The 23,911-nt window shown below is 42.8% G+C and overlaps 1 protein-coding gene across 2 annotated transcripts; it reads left to right on the top strand.

The window, feature by feature from the left end:
- The first annotated feature begins 1,479 nt into the window (after positions 1 to 1,479).
- Positions 1,480 to 18,859, top strand: zer1 (zyg-11 related cell cycle regulator). Of its 2 annotated transcripts, none has more exons than XM_022744576.1 (16): positions 1,480 to 1,561; positions 2,593 to 2,825; positions 2,951 to 3,101; positions 6,762 to 7,216; positions 8,560 to 8,733; positions 8,816 to 8,930; positions 9,851 to 9,997; positions 10,114 to 10,287; positions 10,971 to 11,186; positions 11,718 to 11,759; positions 12,028 to 12,147; positions 12,283 to 12,398; positions 14,155 to 14,343; positions 15,348 to 15,445; positions 15,729 to 15,831; positions 17,232 to 18,859. In XM_022744576.1, the coding sequence occupies exons 2-16, from the start codon at positions 2,659 to 2,661 to the stop codon at positions 17,317 to 17,319; spliced, it is 2,355 nt and encodes a 784-aa protein (XP_022600297.1). In that variant the 5' UTR covers positions 1,480 to 1,561; positions 2,593 to 2,658; the 3' UTR covers positions 17,320 to 18,859. The 2 variants fall into 2 exon arrangements, with proteins under 2 accessions (XP_022600297.1, XP_022600296.1); XM_022744575.1 differs by having other exon boundaries at positions 1,481 to 1,561; positions 2,608 to 2,825.
- The last annotated feature ends 5,052 nt before the right edge of the window (positions 18,860 to 23,911 follow it).

The raw sequence follows: 23,911 nt of genomic DNA, 5'->3' as shown, positions 1-23,911 counted from the left end.
AATCATAAAAGTGACCTACAAAACTATATTCCAGGGTGGTTTCTTCTATGTATTCTTCATTAGAGCTCACTTTAACAACAGAAGGCTGTGAGTTTATCTATGTTTAGGCATCATTCTTAAGCACTGCGTCAATCTAACTTTGGCTTTGTTTCTGTTTTCTGGCTGCAGGGAGGATTGTGCCAGTCCACAGTGAACACCTGATGGACCACATGTGAGTCCTCAAGCAGAACTGGAGACAATACACACTTCAAGTTCCAGTTTCTTGAACATCATGTCTTTGTGAAACTCTATCCCATGTTGAGCACCCTCTTCAGCCAAGTCTGGAGTCAGTGACTCATTACTCTTGATCAACCCAGGGCAAGTGACAGTAGTGGGACTAAAATATGGGATTGGAGCTTGAGGTGAAGTTATAGGGTCATAATGAGGGACTTTATCACCGTGGGAACATGAATGTGCTGCAGTTTGAACCAAAAGGATATGAATTGTATAATAATGACTTCTGTTCTGTGACCCATCATTTACTGATGTGGTTCATTGTGCTGGCACAGAGCAGACATGAACACAGACCTGCTACAACAGCTGCTCTGCTTCTGCAGGCCACGACCTGAACACACACACTGATACATGTACATGCATTAATTCTGTATACGTGGCTGCGTGATGTCTCTCTTAGTGCAGTGTTGTGAGTAAGTGATCTTATACCATGTGTGTTTGCATGGTAGTCATAGATACAGTTCTCTATCTCTATGTCTAGCGTGTATACCTGTACTGTGGAGAGAACACTGACATATCTGGAGTAAAGGGGGGGGGCAAAGTGGGTTGCTGGTTCCCTATTGGCAGATATTGACACATTCAACATATAAGTCAAATGTTTTAATAAATAAATAATAAAAAATAATAATAAAAAGTTATTGTTAAGTTTATTTTTATATTGCACATACAAAGAATTGCCTATATTGTATTTTATATTGTTAGTGTATATAATATTTCTATCTTATCTTAAATATCAAAAAATTATATATAGAGTATGAAAATTGTTGTAATAGCTTGGCACACAGTTTATTAGCATAAGAGGTTGGATGACAAGAACAAATAAAGTTCTTCTAAATAGGTTTGATTAGAAAGAAAAATATATTTTAATTAAGATTCGTTAAACAGAAATTTATTTTCAAAAATCTTTTGTATGGATGGATTTAAAAATATCTGCATCCATTTGCTTTATCAGTACAGTTAAGCTTGTTTTTGTTTATACAGTTTTTACTACTAGTAGTAGGCTACAACTAAAATTAATTACAACAGGCTGATGTATTGGTTAATAAAACTGGAGTAAAACTAAAGTAGAACAGAATGATCAGATTGTACTACTGCAGAGTAAAAATAGCAGCTGGAAGGAGGAGAGATGGAGAAGAGGAAGAGAAGGAAAGGAGGAGGAGTAGAAGTAGGAGGAGGAGGAGTCTGTTTGTTGACATCGGACGAAAACGAAAATCAGATGAGTGAAGACTGGTGATAATAACTCCACTTCTCGCCGTCATCGGGACACACAGCCTTGGCGAAAGCTAAGGTAGAGCTCCGGCTGCTGAGCCGTGCACTCAAACACCGCTGACCACTGTTTGTAGCCCGCATTTCCACACACAGCTTTTAGCTAGCGCTAGCCCCACCAGCTAACTTAGCTAACACCATAGCAGGGAAAGTCATCGTTAGCCACAAGCTAATTTGGACGCTGAAGTGCACTGCTGATACCGTATCGGCAAATGAAGGCTTCATTTACAATAACACGTGTGGCTCTGTGGGATTTTGGGTTGTTGTGAGTGAGTAGTCCAACACTTGTTGTCCGCTTGTCAGCAGCTATGAAGCGTTAGTGCTGTTAAAGTAAATTATTCTACAGTGTTGCTAGCTAGCTTGGTTGCTAACTTAGTGACAGTCTGCTGTCTCCCTCAGGATACAGGGCTATGTATGGTTAGCTAACAAACTCGTAGTACAGACCAAAACACAGCGGGCTGGTGACTAGCTCCGGCTGATCAGCTGCAGCCATTCAGCGTAATATGATTACTATAAAATGATTTTGTTATTAATGTTGAAACAAGTTGTTGCAAAGTAGGTAACAATAGTTGCTAACAGTAGGCATGACAGCTAACTTAGCTTAGTATGCACAGGTCTGCAGTGTCTGCAAATAGGTGGTCAAAAATGGACATATGGACTGGTTTCTCATGGCAGTGAGGCCTTTTAACAGCAGTATGATCATCAGTTAATTAAACACAAAGCAGACACGGGACATGTAATATAGAAAACAAAAACTGTAACGTCCAGCTAATATCTTTAATGCTGCACTTTGATGTTTAGATCAAATGTAATGTCTTTAATTCCTTGTCTCTCTTTTTATTGCATACATTGTTTATTTTTTTTCATTGTCACATGTTCCCTATGAGGATATACAGTATAATAATCTAAAACATTAATGTTTACCTGCAGTGATTGACAAAGATAATAATAAAATCAAGCAGACAATAGCTTATTGTGCTATTTATAATTAGTGTCTTCATGTGCACTATTTGTATTTAAATCACACTGTTCCTGACCCTTGACTTTGATCAGTGCTCGCCTCTTAAGGTCCCCTGCACTGCCCTGTCTTTGATCTACGCCGGAGAGGAGGAGGCTAACATGGCAGCCAAAGCAGGAGACAACCCTGAGAGCCTCATGACTCTGGCCACGGTCTTCTGCCTGAGGAACCTCAGGAAGACCATGTGCTACCAGGGGTTCAGGAACAAGGTCTGCCTGCGCTCAGACATCTTCCTTCCCAGCGAAATCTGCGACAAGCTGGTCAACACGTACGTGAAGAGATATGTTGCCGAGATGTTAATCTGATTTCTGAATTTTCAGTATTTCAAACTATTCTGTGTTTATTATGATGTTGCAGGTTATACATGTTTCTTTTGTTTGTTTGTTGAAACAGATATATGGAGTTGGTCCACACAGACAGTAACTTTGAACCAGAGGAGAACTTCTTCCAGCTGTTCTCAGACCCTCGAAGCACCAGACTGACCAGGGTACAGCTGAGAGAAGACTTTGTACATGACAGAGATCTGGAGGCAATTAGAAAACAGGTGGGATGCCACAAACTAATTTTTCAGAATAAGCTGATGACACCTTGAGTAGAACATTTTCATTTTCCAGTTCACCTCTGTGGAGAATCTCAACTAGAAAACTTGAATTCAATCAGACCCCTCAGGTTATAATAGCATTCTATTTATCAACTGAACAATAGAGTCACAACGACACTAGTAGACTGTGTGTATGATAACATAACACAAGCAGTCTTATTATGTGAAAATGAAAACTGGTGATTTTGAAGGTATTCATTTAAATTAGTGTGTGAAGTCCATCTGACTGTACCTTCTTACAGTCAGACTCAGTGCAGGAGCACCAAGTCTTTTAAACAGCTGAGGCCTATTTAGAAAAGCAGCAAAGCTGTCAACAAAGGGGATTCTCTGCTGGTGCAAAAACCCTTTAGACAGATATGGAGTTGGTGGAAATGACTGATTTTCATGTCACCAAAATGGGAGATAATCACCTGTTGCCTGATGGATGTCCAGCAGACACAGTCTTTGAGCTCAGCCTCATGACCTTTGATGTCATTGGTGCCAACATGAACAACAACTGCAGAGGTAGAGTTATTTTGTCAGTTGCAAAGCGGTTGGTTTTATATGCTTTATATAAGCATCTGGACATCAGCCTGGCCACCGAGTACCGCAATGTGCTGAACCTTAGAGGTGCCAACAAGCGCTGAGGCCGGGCGCTGGACCTGAGTGTGCACGCCTGACCACCTGGGGGCATGGCAGTGGTGAGGTGCAGCCTCCTGCAAACTCAGGATGTGAAATTTGTCCGCCAGCGAGAAGTTCAGAAGTGATGGAGGGGGCAGACGGGTGCTTTGCAGCAACCCTGTTGGCTACAAACCAGTGCGCCGGTTCCATCTTCAACATCGTCATTGACTCTGTAGGTTTTTAACTCACTGTGATCCCGCAGACAGCTAACACCCCTCAGTTTGCAGCCAGGGGTATGAGTAATGTGATGCTCTTTAACTAGTTTTGGCAAAGCTTTTACTAACTCAACCGAGTCTGTAGTGTGTAGTGTGTGTGCAGCCGACCACCACTTACCTTACAGCCACCTATTTTACATCCATCAGTAGAACATTCCGATGTGATGGGATCCACTTCTCCTTTTGTCTGGACTAGATCTGGAGGAAAAAGTCCATCCGTATTTTCTGAACCGTCCTTTTTATGCTTTCTCATCACAACAGTTTCCTTTTCTTCAGTTGTTGTCTTCATCGGTTGATCTGAAGCGCACTGCAAAGAGTGTGTTTCAATGTGTGGTGTACATTCTGTAACCGTGTCGGTGTCGGATTGTCCTGCATGGTCCCCAAGTTCACCGAGCAGAAGGAAGAAGTACAACCACCCTTTCACTCCCCATGGCTTTCCACCTCCTTTCTGATCTGTACCTTGAAGCATGGATCCATTTTGTTCTGCCCTGGATGTTAAGAGCTGTTGTGGTTGTCAGCAGCACCTAGAACAGTCTTTTCCACCTGGGAGACCTTGTCTTTGTCCAGAGGTCTTATTAATACAAAATCACCTCTGTGAGACAGACGAAAAGGCTCCTCGGATGGATGGATGGATGGATGGATGGATGGATGGATAGATAGATACTTTATTTATCCCACATGTGACAAATAGGCGAGATACGGAATCTCTAGATGATGCGACGCAGCCAAAGTTATCATTCATGAATCGTAATCGAGATAATGGTTTGAAATAATTATATTGCATTGATCTGAAGTCATATCGCCCAGCACTACATGGAGCCATGTTAGACCTGTTGTCATCATCTCTCGACCTGAGCTCTGTGGATGATTAGAGACTTGCCTCTGCCACTGAAATCCAAACACTAAGGCAAGAATCTGAGTTATCTTCGCCACCTGTGCCAAAGGTTGTCACTGTTAATTCCCTGCAGTACTCCAAATCTTCATCACATAAACCTCACAGTGGTTCAAACCATTGTGAGCGAATTACCCCATTTATCCCCCCTTCTCCTGCCAGGAGAGAGCGAGGACATGGTCAGAGTTGGAGTTTTACATTTCCACATCGTTGATGGTGCACAAATTGCATTTGCTGGTTGTGTAGACGTTCACTGATGGAGAAAGAGGAAATGGTTGCTTGTTTGGCTGCAGAATAAACCAGGGCATTTCCACATGTTACCCTGAAGTGTAAGCAGCACATTTGACAAATGCAAGTTGAGATGGGAACAAAATTATTTGTGACCAAATCATGAAGCCGAACTTGTTTTCCAGAGCATTTCAGAAACCCTCTCATCTTCCGCAACTGACCACAGCCATGAGCAACACATGAAGCCCATGTGAGAGCAAACAGTTCTGCTGCGTGGGCTGAAGTACCATGAAGTAACACTCGTGCTTCCCACTGCTGCCCAGGCATTCACTACTGCACAGCAGCAAGATGTTTGTCATCAGACGGTCTACAAGCTGGTCTGATGTCCACGGGTGAAAGTCCAGAAGTGTAGTACACACCAGGCTGGTCATGTGACCCTTGTTTCTGCACTGATACCTGTACTCACAGCCATCCTTCTCATGTACCTGTAGATGAAACAGCTGACGATAATCAGGCAGACACCAGACTCGGGCTATGCTGAGTATGTGTTTCTGATCGTGTCCTCTGTCCACTGCACAGCGGGAGGAGCAGATTGTCTGAGTCCAGATCAGAAGTCTGCAGTAATTTGATATCTCCAAATAATAGAGCACTTCTTTCTTGTTGTTAGAAAGCTTCACTCTGTGGCAACAGGAGACGATGTCCATTCTTCAGACCGTGTCACAAGGGGGTCGGTTCAGGCAGATGAAACTGTAGCTTAGCCAGAGACGCCCTGTGACCACGCTCAGCCAGTCAGTGCCGGAGCAAGACAGAATCAGAATGACTGACTTCCAACAAGTCGTCGACATATTGCAGGAAGGTGGCAGCTGAAAATCTTCCGGGTCATGTTTTCCCACTGTAAACTGATACTGGCTGTCTGGACGCAAAGAAAAAAATACTGTTGGATTTGGGGGGGCATTGAGGCAAGAATTAAATTGGTATCTGGCCCAAGCTTAATTGGAGCTTAATGAGTTCTTTGTTTTTTGCCGGTGTCATTACCGGACGGCCCGCTTACTACACGCGCCAGACTCATGGCGGTTTTGTATTTCTCTGTAATGTAGCTCTGTGTTAGCAATGTTTCTTTCCCATCCCTGGACTCCGACCTTTTTCAGATGTCCCCCAAAAACATGTGTTTACCTAATTTAATTAATACCATAAACATACAATGACTAGTCGATCAGGAAAAGTATTTGGTTGGGGGCTAATATATATTTAATAATATGTATATTAATATGTATGTATATTTATTTATAGAGTCATGTAGTTATTCATTCTCTTTTCAGAGGCTGTTGTTGTTGCCGAGGCTTCTACAACCAAATATCAGTGAAGGCTGCTGATAATTGTGTTTTGTTTTTTTACGCGTAACTTTGGACATTTTATCAAAATATTCTGGTTTTACAAAATTATATGTAAATGTATGTGCTTGAAATTCAGGGATGCCAATAGATGTGAAAAACCATATTCTCATTTTGAAGCAGGTACTGTGATAAAGTTTAAGTCAACCTGTAGCTGCTGTCAGTGTGTTGCTCACTGGTCAGTTCAGTAATTATTTCCTCTTGTGTGTTTTTCTAGGACCTGATTGAGCTCCACCTCACCTACTGCAACAACCTGTCGTCCCGCAGCCTGAAAACTCTCACCTGCTTCCGCGAGACCTTGGTGTCTCTTTGTCTTTTCGGCTGCAGCCACATCTTCTACAGGAGGGGCGGCGCCCCGCTCGCCTGCAATGAAGACACAGAGGACGAGGAGGACGAGAGCCCCGCCTCCAGGCAAGCGTTAGAGACAGACTTTAACTTCCAGGGGTTCAACCGCCTCAGACTGCTCAACCTGGGGGGCCTACCTGACGAAGTGGATGCTGAGACCCTGCTCAAACCCCTGAAGTCACTCACCTCACTAGATCTGTCTAATGTAACGTTGGAGGGAACAGCTTTTCTCTGCCAGTGGAAAGACAGACTGGCCTCTCTGGTCCTCTACAACCTGGACCTGTCGGAGGAGTTGGTCAGTACAGTGGTGCAGCTTGTTAATCTCAGGTAAGGAGGGACAGGGCTTTCAGTTCTTTGTAGCCTCATCCCATTCACCCAAGTCAAAATGAAATGATTCACTGGTACTGAATTTAAACACATTTATTAAGTCATCAGCACTCCAGGCGATTGGTGGCCAGTCATAGGATTTAAACCTGTGGTGACAGAAAGAATTATTAATCATCTGACCGTCACCAGAGTTACATAGATGAAGGTGTGAAACCACATGGAGGAGATAGGACAGGAGGATTCTGAGGAGGGATGGCTGAAGACGAGGTAGTGCCAGCTTACGTAGGTTTAATACTTTTTCGGTTAATTGCCCAGCTATAGGTGCTCCTGTATGCTTCCTGTAGATTAACTGACAGCAGCCACCTCAGCGTCAGAGAGAAAATGCCAACTCACACACAAGCTCGTACAGGCATGTGTACATTATTCATGGCGGAGAGTGCGCGCGCAGCTGTAGCAGAGAAGGCTCATTTACCATGCTGTCCAACCAAATCAGACGACGTCCATAGTTTGCTGGAGGTAGAACAGAGGATGAAGTGTATTACACTGAGCATTAGAGTACGAAGCATCAAACTACACTGCAATGGAAACAGTCACAATATTATCTTCATATATGATCTAAGGGTTACATTATGTGAGTGTAAGAAAAGCTGTGGTAAGAAAAAGTCAGTGAAACTTTGTAATTATCTTCATTTGTGTCTAAATTTGTTCCTTCATCTTAGTTACAATAATGAACACAATCTAGTTGAACTAATAACACAAATCTTATTGAAAATAAACTTTCTCAGTGTAGCTGGAAACAGTGTGTGAAGCCCTCGACTAAAGACATGAACAGAAGCTAGCTGGAGTCAGCAGTTATCTGACCTGGAGTCAGTCAGTGAAACCAGATTGGAGGTTTTGGGTTAGAGACACGTTGACGAGAAACATCAGCTGATGTGAACCAGGCCTCACAACAAAGATCTCAGAGACTGAGGATGAAGTAGAGATGATGAGCATGAAGCTGAGACAGTCTCAGAGTTTAGCTCTTCATCAGCCCACAGTTAAACAAACTGTCTATAAATGGAGATGTTTCAGTTCTGTGGCTACTCTCGCTAGAAGTGTTCGTCCAGCTGAGATGACTCCAACAGCTCAACATCTATGTTCATCCCCAGCTTTTCATGCTTTACTGATTTTTTACTTTTAGTCATAGTGGATTAAAGTACAGTCTGTCCCAATACAGTTCTTCCTCTCACGGCTTGGACAAAACCAGTTTTTTAACCATATTAATATGTAAGTGTGTAGATATGTAGTTCCCTTTACATGTCCTCAAATCATTTTAAAACTTGTCACTGTCCTCCAAACTTCAGGCATCTGGACGTGTCGCGGGAGAGCAGGCGGACCCCTAAGTTTAAGATGACCAGGAAGATCCTGACGGTGGTCGTGCAGCGTCTGGTCAACTTGGTGTCACTGGACATCTCAGGTCACATGATGCAGGACAACAGCACAGTTCCGCACTTTGATGAAGCTATGGGGCGACCCAGGTGGGTGACTAACTGAGAAGCATACATTGGTACGTCTGATTCGGGGGAACATATCAATGAGCCACGCTGTTCTTTGTTTCAGCATTGAGCCGTGCAAGAGCAGCATCTATCCTTTCCAGGAACTGAAGAGGCCCCTGCAGTTCCTGGGCTTATATGACACCAGCCTCTGTAACGTGACACACATCCCTGCTTACAAGGTACCGGACACACACAGACCAGTTTTCAGTCTCTTAATATTATATATACTTCCGATTCCACTGTTCCACTTCTGGACTGGTTGATATTTGGATGATGAGGTGAAGTCCTTTTTGCCACCTGATCCAGATGCTTCCAAACATTCCTATTGCTACTGTTTCAATACAGTTTTATTTCTTTTGTATCTGTTTGTTTGTGACGTTCAGTGTCAACAGTAATTTAAAAAACTGGTCATAAGTGTGAAGGACATTCAGAAAAAGTGCAGTGTGCAAAGATTCAGAAAGTCTTCTTTTGTAATTAAGGTTAGGGGTGAACACTCTCACTTTGGTCTATGATTTACTTTTCAAATGAATCTTAAAGATCCCATCATCAAAAAACTTTATTTAGCCACTTATAGTTAGATACTGAAATGTAAAAGTTCAATCGCTGCTAACCAGACCATGTTAACAGCTAAAAATGAATCTGAGGGGTCACAATAGGATTGGTGGGATAAGAAATTTTACTAATGTTATTATCTGATTGAACTTTTAGCTTTTTGCTTGTGAAATTCCGGATCCTTTCACCTGTTCAGGCCTCAACGGTTTCCCCTCTGTCAAGTGAAACAGTCCAAGAAGGAAAAAGCAGTCTTCGATTGGACTGTTGGAGGCGACACCTGTGATGATGAAGTAGTAGAAAACAAAAAGACTGACACCAAGCAGACATGAACACACGATATGAAATACAGTTGATCTTAAGTTACGGGTTCAAGAAAACTGGTCAGATAGAAAACAGGATAACTGTAACTGAAATACATCTTTAGTTCTTTCTTCTAACATTAGTCGGTGCACATGATGGTGATCTATCAGAGCATCAACAGTAAAGGGTTCAGTGTAGGAGAGCAGGGATTGAAATGGGAAAAATTCATTCTTTGTTGCTTTTTCAGGTGACTGGATCAAAGAATGAAGACCAGGTCCTGAATGCTATTGAAGCTTACACGGAGTTTCGCCCTGAACTGGCCCACAGAGCCATCAATCAGCTGTTTGACATTGCCAGGATACAACACTGCAGCCAGCTGCTCCGAGCTCTGCAGGTACGATGAATTTCTGTCTGGTTGTTGTCTGATGGAGGGGAGATAAAATCTTTCTGCATGTTGTACCTGTAACTCTCTCTCACACCTCTCCGGTAAACTCTCTGTCCTCGTCCCAGCTCGTCATCGCAGCACTGAAGTGCCATAAATATGATAAGAGCATCCAGGTGACCGGCAGCGCCGCTCTGTTCTACCTGACCAACACAGAGTACCGCAGTGACCAGAGTGTGCGGTTGCGCAGAGAGGTCATTCAAGTGGTGCTGAATGGGATGGAGCAGTACCAGGAGGTCACTGTGAGTACTGTCTGCACATCATCATCATCATCATCATCATCATCATCATCTCTGAGGAAGGAGGCTCAGATTTCAGTTTATTTGTTTTAAAAGACAGATATTTTAGTGAAGTGATGATTTAGATATTTGCCTTCACAAGATCACATTCACATTTTCAAAAAAACATGATTTCTTATTTTGCATGTCAGTATGTCTGATCACACAATAAAAGTGTGTATGTAATACCTGGATATACATCATGCGCATGTGCAGATGGTTGAGTCATAATACCAGCCAAGCCACATGTGACGCAACAGCCTGATGAAGGGGGCGTGTCATCCTGCAGTCCTCTCCTTCTCATCTTCACGCCTAAATACACAGGTTGTGAATGCTGCGAGTGTTAGCTAGTATCAGTGTTGACCTCCTATACTAGTAGCCTTGTAACCAGAGATGCAGTCTCTGGTTACAAGGTGAAAGCAGTCTGGTGAGGAAGAAGTGCTCTACAAAGTCTAGTTCTTTAATATTGTAATCTTAAGAAAACATAAAACATTAGCTTGTTATATAGTTGATGAATGACATTTTTTATACACCACTTAATCAAAGTGTATCAAATAATTGTCATCAGATTAGCTGTTGGTTCTGTTTGATCTACACTGTTTTCATTTATTAATCGTCCTCTGTTTGACCTTGTGTCCCCTCCCCAGGTCCAGAGGAACTGCTGCCTGACTCTGTGTAACTTCAGTATTCCAGAGGAGCTGGAGTTCCAGTACAGTCGGGTCAACCAGCTGCTACTGAAAATCCTGGAGCCGGCCAGGCAGGACGAGTCCATCCAGAGAATTGCTGTTCACCTCTGTAACGCTTTGGTCTGTCAGGTGGACAACCATCACAAGGAAGCTGTGGGAAAGATGGGATTTGTTAAGGTAATAAACTTTGTTCAACTTTCTCCTCTTCCTGACAGATGTCCAGTTTAAACAGCTGTTCTTTGAGGTCAGGTGTCAGGACAGTTAGAAGACACCAATTCTTTTTGTTCTATAGAGAGCTGCAGGAATGAGTCTTAAAACTCAGAAATTAGTTGCATATTAGCACTTCCTGTCCTCTCGTCCCGAAGTTTATGGGTTTTTGATTAAATGAATGAAATAAGGACTGTAGTTAACACAAGCTCAAGACATTTTTAGCTTTTATTCTATGACTAAAAAATACGTCAATAAATACCCCAATCCTGATTTCTTTCAGCTTCAACATGTCTTATAAAAGGCTGGTTGCTAACATGGGGCTATGTTTATACTCACACTGTACATCATCTTTTACACCTTAGTAACAAGCATTTTACCTTGTTTTGTCATAGTGTTACTACCTGTGTGACATCACCCTGAGGATCTCAGCTCCTGATCATTATTTTTTTTAAATTGAATTCATTATACACAAACTTTATTCTTTTTTCCCATTTTCAGACAATGTTGAATTTAATTCAGAAGAAGCTACAGGACAGAATGGTGAGTCTGTGTTTTACTCCTGCATCATTTCAGTTCTAAGTTGTATTGCTTTATCTGCATAAATCTTGTCTGGCACTTTACTCAGTGGATGATTATGAATTTTGGTGCAGTCTGTTATGAATAATTTATCATTATTTAAATGCAGACTTATCATGATTCCAGTATTGAATGTAATATTGTGTGTGTGTGTGTGTGTGTGTGTGTGTGTGTGTGTGTGTGTGTGTGTGTGTGTGTGTGTGTGTGTGTGTGTGTGTGTGTTTCCCCTCAGTGTGACCAGGTGATGGAGTTTTCCTGGAGCGCTCTGTGGAACATCACTGATGAGACACCTGACAACTGTCAGATGTTTCTCAACTGCCGGGGGATGAGTCTGTTTCTGGAATGTCTACAGGTGAGTCCACAGTCCAGAATAAGTTCCACAGTGCATGTTAGAGACAGTGTTGTAGTTGTACAGGATTAAACCTCTTGCTTCTGGACTACTAAGACACTGATCCTCAAATATTTCTACTCTATGATCTCAATCCAGGAGTTTCCAGACAAGCAGGAGCTTCACCGCAACATGCTGGGGCTTCTGGGAAATGTTGCTGAAGTCAAAGCTCTGAGGCCACAGCTGCTCACCCCACAGTTCATCACTGTGTTCAGGTAAGAGAAGAGTGGGTAAAATGGTTCTTCAATGATTCTGGTCAGTCTGCCTGTCATCAATAAACTTAAGGACCTGTGACAAGTTTACTCATCAAATGTCTTTGAAACACCAGTGGATATTCTCACCTGCTGCTTGACACAGAGCTCCTGAAGATAATTTAAACAACTTTCTGCTTTTAGATAAGATTAGTATCTAAGATTTGCATGTACTTAATTAGATCATTTACAAACAGTCTTTGTCATAACTCAAACACAGTGGTAGCATCTTTCTGTTACATGGTACAGGTTCAACTTCACTCGACTATACTTGTTTTTGGTACCAGGTACCTCACTTGTGTGTCACTACAGCCTCACTACAGCCTCACTACAGCCTCACTGCATCCTCACCACATCCTCACCGCATCCTCACTACATCCTCACTGCAGCCTCACTGCAGCCTTACTACATCCTCACTGCATCCTCAGCGCATCCTCACCGCATCCTCACCGCAGCCTCACTGCAGCCTTACTACATCCTCACTGCAGCCTTACTACAGCCTCACTACAGCCTCACTGCAGCCTGACTGCAGCCTTACTACAGCCTCACTACAGCCTCACTGCAGCCTGACTGCAGCCTTACTACAGCCTCACTACAGCCTCACTGCAGCCTGACTGCAGCCTTACTACAGCCTCACTACAGCCTCACTGCAGCCTGACTGCAGCCTTACTACAGCCTCACTACAGCCTCACTGCAGCCTGACTGCAGCCTTACTACAGCCTCACTACAGCCTCACTGCAGCCTGACTGCAGCCTTACTACAGCCTCACTACAGCCTCACTGCAGCCTGACTGCAGCCTTACTACAGCCTCACTACAGCCTCACTGCAGCCTGACTGCAGCCTTACTACAGCCTCACTACAGCCTCACTGCAGCCTGACTGCAGCCTTACTACAGCCTCACTACAGCCTCACTGCAGCCTGACTGCAGCCTTACTACAGCCTCACTACAGCCTCACTGCAGCCTGACTGCAGCCTTACTACAGCCTCACTACAGCCTCACTGCAGCCTGACTGCAGCCTTACTACAGCCTCACTACAGCCTCACTGCAGCCTGACTGCAGCCTTACTACAGCCTCACTACAGCCTCACTGCAGCCTGACTGCAGCCTTACTACAGCCTCACTACAGCCTCACTGCAGCCTGACTGCAGCCTTACTACAGCCTCACTACAGCCTCACTGCAGCCTGACTGCAGCCTTACTACAGCCTCACTACAGCCTCACTGCAGCCTGACTGCAGCCTTACTACAGCCTCACTACAGCCTCACTGCAGCCTGACTGCAGCCTTACTACAGCCTCACTACAGCCTCACTGCAGCCTGACTGCAGCCTTACTACAGCCTCACTACAGCCTCACTGCAGCCTGACTGCAGCCTTACTACAGCCTCACTACAGCCTCACTGCAGCCTTACTACATCCTCACTGCAGCCTTACTGCATCTTCACCGCATCCTCACTACATCCTCACTGCAGCCTTACTACATCCTCACTACATCCTCACCGCATCCTCACCGCATCCTCACTGCATCCTCACCATGTGAAGCAAAAAAAGAAGAGATAGAACCCTTTACATATTTTAACAAACAGCTTGAGTGAATCTAGTGTTTGCAAGTGAGAACTGACTTTTTGCTCTTTCATACAAACTAGAAGTCAGACCTCTTATTAGATATTTTTTCATCCGACCCCCCACCCCCACCCCCACCCCCACTGTGTGATGGTCTGACAGTAACCTGCTGGACAGTAAGGCAGATGGGATCGAGGTGTCGTACAACGCCTGCGGCGTGCTGTCACACATCATGTTTGATGGGCCGGAGGTTTGGTCTATGGACGAGCCAAGAAGAGACACAGTGATGGACAAGATGTGGGACGCCATCCAGAGCTGGGATGTCAGCTCCCGCCGCAACATCAACTACAGGTTCTGTCCAATGTCTTTGTTAGAGCCATATCAGCGTAATTTAAACTGTTTCATATTGTATTATATTAATAATGCATTTTATACTGTAGTGTGTATGTATTTATATCAAAATGTTACAATGAAAATTTATTCCTGCTATATGTGATTTCTTTCATAATATTGCTGCAGAGTCCAACCCTCATTTTACTGCTTTGCCTGAAACATAAAATACAATAATATTATTATATGTTATTTAAAAAACACCTGAAACACAAAATACAGTAATATAACTGTATTAAAAAAATCCCCCACAAAAAAAAAAAAAAAAAAAAACCTGCGATAATAACATATATTGCGATGTTTGGGCTGGACTGTATCAAGATATTACATTTTGGATAACGCCCAAGCCTAGATTTAGACAGAGTACAGTTTAAATCAGTGTAATGTAAATAGGTTTAAAACATATGTTTTTAAAACATATTACTGAATAATTAAATGCTTCACATTATCATATCAATCAGTGATTATAACCTAGTACCATATATTTAGTGACAATATAAAATGTAGAAATTCTCGTGAAGTTTAAAAATTTGTAATCACAAGGTTTTTACATTATTCAGTAATCTCTAAGTCTACAGCCATGACAGTGACTTTGTGAGGCCATGCTTATGCTAAGCTAACATCATATGCTCACAGTGACAGTGTTACCATGCTGGAGTTAACATTTGTTAATAGCAGCTAACATAAAGCACAGCTGAGGCTGATGGGAACGTTAGTTTAGTTTTGCAGATATTAGGTCGTAAGCGTCGGACAAATTCCATGAAATGCAGATGATAAGAAGTAGTAGTAGGTAGTAAAAGTTATATTTAATGTAATACATTTTTTTTGATTGTAGGTATATAATTACACTAACATTGTTTGTGAAGTTTTTGATGCATTTATTTTATTAGATGTCTGACTTTATTGAACAGTGTCTTCTTCTTTGCTGTTTAATGTGAGTTTTTAACTGGAGTCTGGTCTCTCAGGTCGTTTGAGCCCATCCTGAGACTGCTGCCTCAAGGCATCTCTCCGGTCAGTCAGCACTGGGCCACATGGGCTCTCTACAACCTGGTGTCAGTTTACCGTGAGTATCTGCTTTACACCAGGCATCACAATCTGTCTTTACATCCTCAGAAGAGTCCTGAAGACTCTGACGCTTGTGACTGTAAACCTGTGTTTGACTTAGAGCTCGCTTATATTAGACCAGAACAACACACTAGTACATATTTGTGTTGTGACACATTCATATTATTATCTACTGTGATCCAGCATCACTTGTTACTAACATTTTGTCTAAATTGTGTTGTATACAGTAATACACAGGTGTAATTCTCAAGTCTTTCTCTTTCATTTATTTGTGGCTGCAGCGAGTAAATACTGCCCCCTGCTGATAAAAGAAGGAGGAATAAGTCTCCTGGAGAAAGTTCTGGAACTGGACAGTTCACAGCCAGAAACCAAGGACATGGCCAGGTAAGACTGACAGCTCTCTGTACAAACTGCTTCACCCTCACCTCTGCGTACTGCTCACACTCGTTAGTGCTCTGGTAGGAAGCTTCTGATTAATAAGATCAATTCTACAGCTGATGATTCAGTCGTAGGCCAAGAAGTGTGAAGACCCTGGTTTTAGATTCTCTCTGTTATATGTAGTAAAGACATAATTTTGCTTGGTCCAGACCATGGTTATCTCTCACCTCGACTACTGCAATGCTCTTCTGACAGGCCTCTCTTCATGCACAGTCAAACCCATACACATGGTCCAGAATGCAGCAGCCTGTCTGGTCTTTGATCAACCTGAAGGGTCACATGACACTCGACCTCCACTAACTACACATGGCCCGCCTGAATCAGATTCAGTCACTAATGCTGCCATCAGAGGGACCTCTGGCTCTGCTCCATACTTGAACTCAATCATTCAGCCTCATGCTCCTTCTCAGCCACTGTGTTCCTCTAATGAATGTGGTCTGTCATCACCATCTCTGCACACAAGACGGTCTCAGACTGTTCTGGTCTGTGGTTCCCTGATGGTGGAACAAGCTACTAAAGTCTATCAGAGCAGGAGCGTCCCTCTCTGTCTTCAAGGATCTGTTGAAGACTCCTCTCTTCAGAGAGAACCTCCTCTGTAACACCTCTAACACCTGCACATGTCTAAGGCCTCTTTTCCATTGATCAAAAACCCACTACGACCTGCTAACATCAGGCTTTTGTCAGTCATGAAAACTGAACAATCTGCATTCATTTTACTAGTTTGCACGGCAGTTAGCACCTCATTGTTTCTCCCTTGCGTTTGTGTGTGTGTGTGTGTGTGTGTGTGTCCTCTCTGACAAACTCGGGTGGCAGTGTAAAAGGTGTTAATTGCCTTTTTTAGTGGGTTTACCTGCGTTTTAAAAACCTGCTTATACCTGTTAATTTTGGTGTAAAAAGTTTATAACTAGCTCTCACTATGAACTTTCACTGCACTTCTTCACCTGATCTCCTTCACTAATTAAACAGATGTAGTGCTTAGTTCTTACACCAAGGTCTCTACTGCTCTGAAGCTTCAGTGGTGAACCTCACTGTAAGTCTCTTTGGATTAAAGCGTCTGAGTAAATGTAAAATGTAAATGCATCTGTAGTTGCTTGAATGCTACAACTTGAATGGTGAGAAAAGCTCGGAGGGCATCACCCTTCATTATAGACACTAGTGAAGTGAAGGGTGTGTTGAGAAATCTTTGCCTGTTTAATGTAAAATCTGGCATCTTCTTCACTGTGACTGAGAAATATTCTGCTGTAGCAGCGGACAGAGTGCAGTTGTAACTGAATACACACCATGTGTGGTAGAAAGCCCCGGTGTACCTGACCTGTAGCTAACTTGAACTGTTTTCATGTTTGCAGGAAAGTGATGGAGCAGTGTGAAAACTTCAAAGAAGACCCCATGGAGACGAACCATGGACAGGAGGTAAACTATGGACAGAGAGGTTGACCCCACAGGAGCCAGAATTCCCAGCAAACATCCAGCAAACCAACCTTAAGGCCCCACCTACCGTCATCACCACAAGGGTCAATTGTGTGCATTCTTCTTCTTCTTCTTCTTATTTTGTAGAGCAGAGCTGAGTCTCTGACCCTGTTTGCAGCAGTTTGGACTGAACCTTAATCTCTGACACATAGGACTTGAGATCTGGTGCATGGAGTTTTGTTGTGAGGGTGATTACCTTTGCTGCACACACACATCTCTTCTGTTAGGACGGGGGTTATGGGGGTGGGTGACTGTTATCTCTCAGTGTGTGTGTGTGTGTGTGTGCGTGTGTGAGCGTGTGTGTGCGTGTGCGTGTGTGTGTGTGTCAAAGACTTAACAACAGAACAAAACAGTCGGAGTGATGCTTGACTCAGTGGAGGGAAACTGAAGCCCTCGCGAGCTCTCCTCTGTATAACTATGTTTGAATGAACGGCTGAAGGCTGCGTAGTGTCCTGCTCCGCCATTAGAGCTCACAACTCTCACACTGCTCTCTCACACTCACTCATGCTTGTGGGGGCCACTGAGCTGCCACAGATGTACAGTGAATATTAGCCATTATGTGTGTGTAGGCTGCAGAGAAGCATCACACTGATGTTGGCGGGAGGGAAAACTTCCAGACCTTCATGGCACAACGATGGACTTGTTTGTTAAATATGTAAATATTCAGTTTGTCTCATCCTTTTACCGTGTGTATGTTTTATAATATAACTGTAAACACTCATGACTTTACTCTGTATTTAAATTTGTTTAGGTTTGACTGATATATGGTCAGTGATAAGAAACTATACACAGAACACCCCCTCATTCAGTCGTCATGTAGAAATCCTGGATGCTCTTTAAAGGAACCTTTTAGGTGTAGTTCAACCTGACTCTTGTTTTTAATTGTCTGGCATTTTAGGCTGATTCTTCTGGAAGCAGTGGTGAGCTTCAGCTGTGAGGGAGGTCACAACACACTAAGATGACAAACTATATGGCCAAAAGTATGTGGACACAGTGTGGCAGTTTTCCATGTTTGATTTTTGGAAGCACTTGACTGGCCTGCACAGCGCTCAGCACGACCTTAATCCCATCCAGCAGCTTTGGGATGAACTGGACCGCTGACTGTGAGCCAGATCATTTAATATCAGTGCTGCACCTCACTGATGTGTCCGAGTCCCTGCAGCCTGAAACCACAAGAGTGGAGGCTGTTCAAGCAGCGGTTTGGGTGTAATGTTCAAAGAGTACTCCACAGATTTAATGTTACACTCCTGTAACAGTGTCACTATTTAAAGGAGCTATTTGAAGGTTTTGCTATTGCTACAATGCTAACTTTATCGTTAATAGATGTTTACTTACCGGTCTTGACGAGATCTTCAGACATTGTTGTCTTTACAATACAGGAGGTTACAATACGTCCTCTGAGCAGCTACTTCTTCAGTACAGACTGAAGAAGATCTGACCAGGCCGGGGCTAGCTGGTTAGCATGCTAACTTCAGTAGAAGAAAAGAGGTGATAGAAATAGAGGCAAATCAAGAGGGTTGCTTTCCACCTCTGGAGACAGCTGTTGGTGAGCGAAGGAATGAAGTTTGTTGCTGAACTCAAAACATTTCTTCTAGACTGGTGAGTAAACAACTGTTAATGCTAATGTTAGCTATGTAGCAATAGCAAAACCTTAAAGATCAAAAGTGATCAGAATTGATCGTCTTTTTTATTCCACTTAGTCCTCTTCCTTGTCAAGACCTTGCTCCTAATTACCCACAATTCAACTCGACCATCAACAGTCTATTCAGAGATTCAGGTGTGTTATTTTATTAGCAGCTAGTGTAGCCTGGAGCAGAGGTGAGGAGCAGGCTCCGACACGGCTTTGTTTGGGTGTCCGCATACTTTTGGGAATATAGTGTTTGCAGTGTGTTCCCTCAGTGCTCCCTCAAGATTTCACTGATAAATCACTGACTAAAATATACATGAATGTCACAGACAGCATCTGTTCCGCCTCTCAGCTCAGCAGTGCTTCGGGTCAGGGGTCAGGTAAGATGCCAGATAATAACAGAGACCAGGTTGACAGAAACACATGTCCTTTAACACCTGATGGCCCATCAGTTTCACTGGTGGGTCAACATGCTGCTAAGTTACTGCTTCACTTCAATCACAACACTTTTCTCTACAAGCTGATGGGAGAAAATAAAATGGTGCGTTCACATGTTTAAAGCTGAAACTGGAATGATCTGTTCAGGAAGTGACATCCTTACGTTGGGGGGGGGGTGATGGACTTTTCACTGTTTGACTGTGAATATAGAAGCTCTCTCAGTTCTCACCTTTGATTTTACCAAACTTGTTCTGGTTTAACTTGACTCTTTTCTCCCAAATCAAAGTTACTCTTAGAGACACCCCGTGGTGTTTTCTTGTGAAAAAAAATAAATATATAAAAATATATATATTGGGAAGTACAACAGACACCATAGGAAAGTTTATATAAAGACATCCAGCAGTAAACACAGCAGGTTTGTTAGTGTGTGCAGTGTAGCAGGAGGTTTGACTCTCAGAGAAACGTTCAGTTAAATAACTTTATAACAATCTGAATCAAACAGGGCCATGAGTGAGTGAACAAAATTCATACTTTTATTTCTATTATTCATCTATCCTTGTTTTTAAAGTAATTAATTGTGCAGAAAACAATGTGAACATTATTATATCCCAGAACCCAGGTCCCCAAAGAGATTCGTTTTACAACAATATTAAACAATTAAACAATGATTCTGTCAATCACAGTTTCATTTTTCTACTATGTTTAAATACAGTTTACTTTAGGTCTGTGCATCGTTGCCTCTGTAATTTAATTTGACTTGAATAAATGAGCTGAATGGACAGTTTGAGCAGGGATTACAGACTCCCTTTACCTCCAGCAGTGAACAGGATCTGGATGGTGGTCTGATCAGGACTCTTTGCTCCTGGTCCAGGGATTCTGAGACTTTAAACTTCCTGCCAGTGAAGGATCCACTGTCGGTCACTTTCTCCTGCAGCTGTAAAACGAGTTGGTTCAGAGGAAACAGCTCAGAAATCTTGCACAGTGGTTTGTCATGAAAACACACTGGCTCCACAGTGTGTGTAGCTCCAGCTGGTTCCCAGTATCAACCTCTGTACAGCGTCTCATTCTGCATCAATATGGTTAAAGATGACGTGGATGAATGATGCCTAACTGATCTTTTATAAGCTATTTCATATCAGTTGTATTGGCTTTGACTTCCTGGTTGTCATGTACGGTTCTCTGTGTGTTGATGGGATCTGATCGGTACAGTTCACAGTCACAGTGATAGCTGGTGTTGGAGTGGACAGCTTCATTAGAGACTCACTAAATGTTTCTGTCTAGGAATTAAAATGTGCAAACATGAAGAGGATTTCTCATGTGGTCACAACTAAATCAGAAATATCCTGATGGTGGAGGTGTGCACTTTCTGTAGAGAAAGCAGATGATCTTCATCATCGACTCCAGCACTTCTCTCTGGTTTGAATCTTTGTCTCAGTTATTTTCCATGAAGAAAAAGACGTCTTGGGGTGTTGACTCTTCCTGATTATTTATAAAGATGTTTGTGCTGAAAATAAAAGAAATTTAAAAAAAACAAAAAAAATGAAAGTGAAATTCTGCTTCAGGAGAACTGCTGTGTCACAAACGGTTTCAAGTGTCATCTACTAATTTCATCATGTTTCTGAATCTGTCAACACTCTGTCATTGATTTCTTTTGTAACTGCTGATCCGTGTGAAGAACATTTGATCCAGTGTGGAGTTGCAGTTTTTCCTGATCTAAATAGAACCAGGCCGTTAGTGTAAAGGTATGAATAAGCAATAAAATGGAGTGGTAAAAATGTTATTGTGTTGTTTTTCTCTTTTCACTGCAGCTGCTTAAACTGTGAAAACTAACTGATGAAAACACAACTCCAAGCACAAGAAGGTCATTTCCACTGGGGACAGGATCACCTGTACATGACTGCAGACAGCATCATCAGCTCCTGCACAACACACACACAGGACAAACATCTGCATCCATCACAACACCACACACATCCATCACAACACCACACACATCCATCCACAACACCACAACACCACACACATCCATCACAACACCACTCACATCCAATCACAACACCACACACACCCATCACACATCCATCACAACACCATACACATCCATAACAACACCACACACATCCATCACACATCCATCACAACACCACTCACATCCATCACAACACACTCACATCCATCACAACACCACTCACATCCATCACAACACCATACACATCCATCACACAATCCATCACAACACCACTCACATCCATCACAACACCACTCACATCCATCACAACACCACACACACAATCACAACACCAACAACACATCCATCACAACACCATACACATCCATCACACATCCAATCACAACACCACTCACATCCATCACAACACCACACACATCCATCACAACAACAACACCACATCCATCACAGCACCACACACGTCCATCACACATCCATAACACCACACACCATCCATCACAACACCACACCACAACCCATCACACATCCATCACAACACCACTCACATCCATCACAAACACCACTCACATCCATCACAACACCACACACACCATCACAACACCACACACGTCCATCACACATCCATAACACACACACATCCATCACACACCACACACACCCATCACACATCCATCACAACACCACTCACATCCATCACAACACCACTCACATCCATCACAACACCACACACACCCATCACAACACCACACACTCCATCACACATCCATAACACCACACACATCCATCACAACACAACACACACCCATCAACACATCCAATCACAACACCACACACATCCATCACAAAACACAACACACATCCATCACAGCACCCACACACATCCATCACAACACCCACACACATCCATCACAACACCACACACATCCATCACAACACCACACACATCCATCACAACACCACACACGTCCATCACACATCCATAACACCACACACACCCATCACAGCACCACACACATCCATAACAACACCACACACATCCATAACAACACCACACGCATCCATCACACCACAACACAACACACATCCATCACAACACCACACAATACACATCCACACCTTCAAATGGTTCAGAATGCCGCAGCTAAAATTGTTATCCAGATAATTTGACCATATTACACAGACTTCAGCCTCCCTTTATTGGCTTCCTGTCCATATCAGCTCAGACTTTAAGGTGCTTTTGATGGTATATAAGATTCTAAATGGACTTGCTCCTTCATACCTGTCTGATCTGCTTAAACCTTACACTCCATCTGGTGCTCTCCGTTCCCAGAATTTAGGGCTCCTGTCTGTTCCCACAGTTAAAAAGATGTCTGCTGGCTGCAGAGCCTTTTCCTACCGGGCCCCTCTGCTCTGGAACCACCTCCCTTCTGATATCAGACTGTCTGACTCTGTTCAGACTTTCAAATCTAAACTTCAAATGTATTTTTATGCCTTAACTCTCAGTCAGCTTCTTATTCTTTTACAGACTCAGGTTCTGTACCTGTTGCCATCCCACCACCGGCGGGTGGGCCTCAGTCTCAATAAATCAGTACTCTCAGTACAATATAGTCCAGGTTGTCCTGCTGACGAGATCACTGTAAACCTTCTGAATATCACTGCATCATTTGTTTTTTCCCTCAAGCGCATGAGCGCCCAGGCTGTGTGCCTCTCTCTCTCTCCCCTCTCCGTCCTGTTACTCTCTGCATGTCCTCCTGCCTCCAGAGCTGCAGAGTCTGGACCTGCAACTGCAAACCACCTACTGCCCCATGATCCTGTTGAACACCTGCTGCTAAACCTGCTAAAATTTACTAGTATAATAATGATAATTATTAATGTTATTAGCTGTCATTACTATTTTTATCAGTAGAAGCACTACAGTTGCCATTACATTACTATTGCTGTTACTGCCACTACTATCTCTATTATTAATATTGCTATCACTGATTTGTAGATTTATTCCTCTGGGGCCCTTTTGATATTTCAAAATTTCAAGATGGCCACCGTTTCTGGCATAGGAAACATTTTAGCACAGAATTTTACCCACAGGACAGATTTCAATGATTTTCTAATGTAATCCTGTGTTTTAGACTATGAGGATGTCAAATTCACAACTTAAATTTCTTCAGAGCTTCATGTAATTGAAAACCATTTATTATGAATGATGTACCAAAAAGAGTCGGCAGTCTACTTGTTTAGGCTACTTGTTGTAACATTAGCTCACTAGGCTAACTTGCTAGCACTAGACTAGCTAGCAAGCTTCTTTGTGAATTTTTTTGTGAGTAATTTTTTGCTGAAAAATACTTTTTGACTATTTGATTTTTTACAGTAGGCCTTCACTAAATTTCACCTTCTACATTGTTAAAATGTTTGGTTTGACACCTACATCATTCATATTAGAAAATAGTGGATGAACTGAAAATTTCCTTGCTAGAAATTGCGGCCATCTTGAATTTTCAAGTGGCTGAGTGTATCAAAAGTAATACCCA

Source organism: Seriola dumerili, unplaced genomic scaffold (genome assembly GCF_002260705.1).
Source record: "Seriola dumerili isolate Sdu_G_001 unplaced genomic scaffold, Sdu_1.0 BDQW01000081.1, whole genome shotgun sequence".
Taxonomy (NCBI): Eukaryota; Metazoa; Chordata; class Actinopteri; order Carangiformes; family Carangidae; genus Seriola; species Seriola dumerili.
This window is presented reverse-complemented; position numbering and strand designations above follow the sequence as displayed.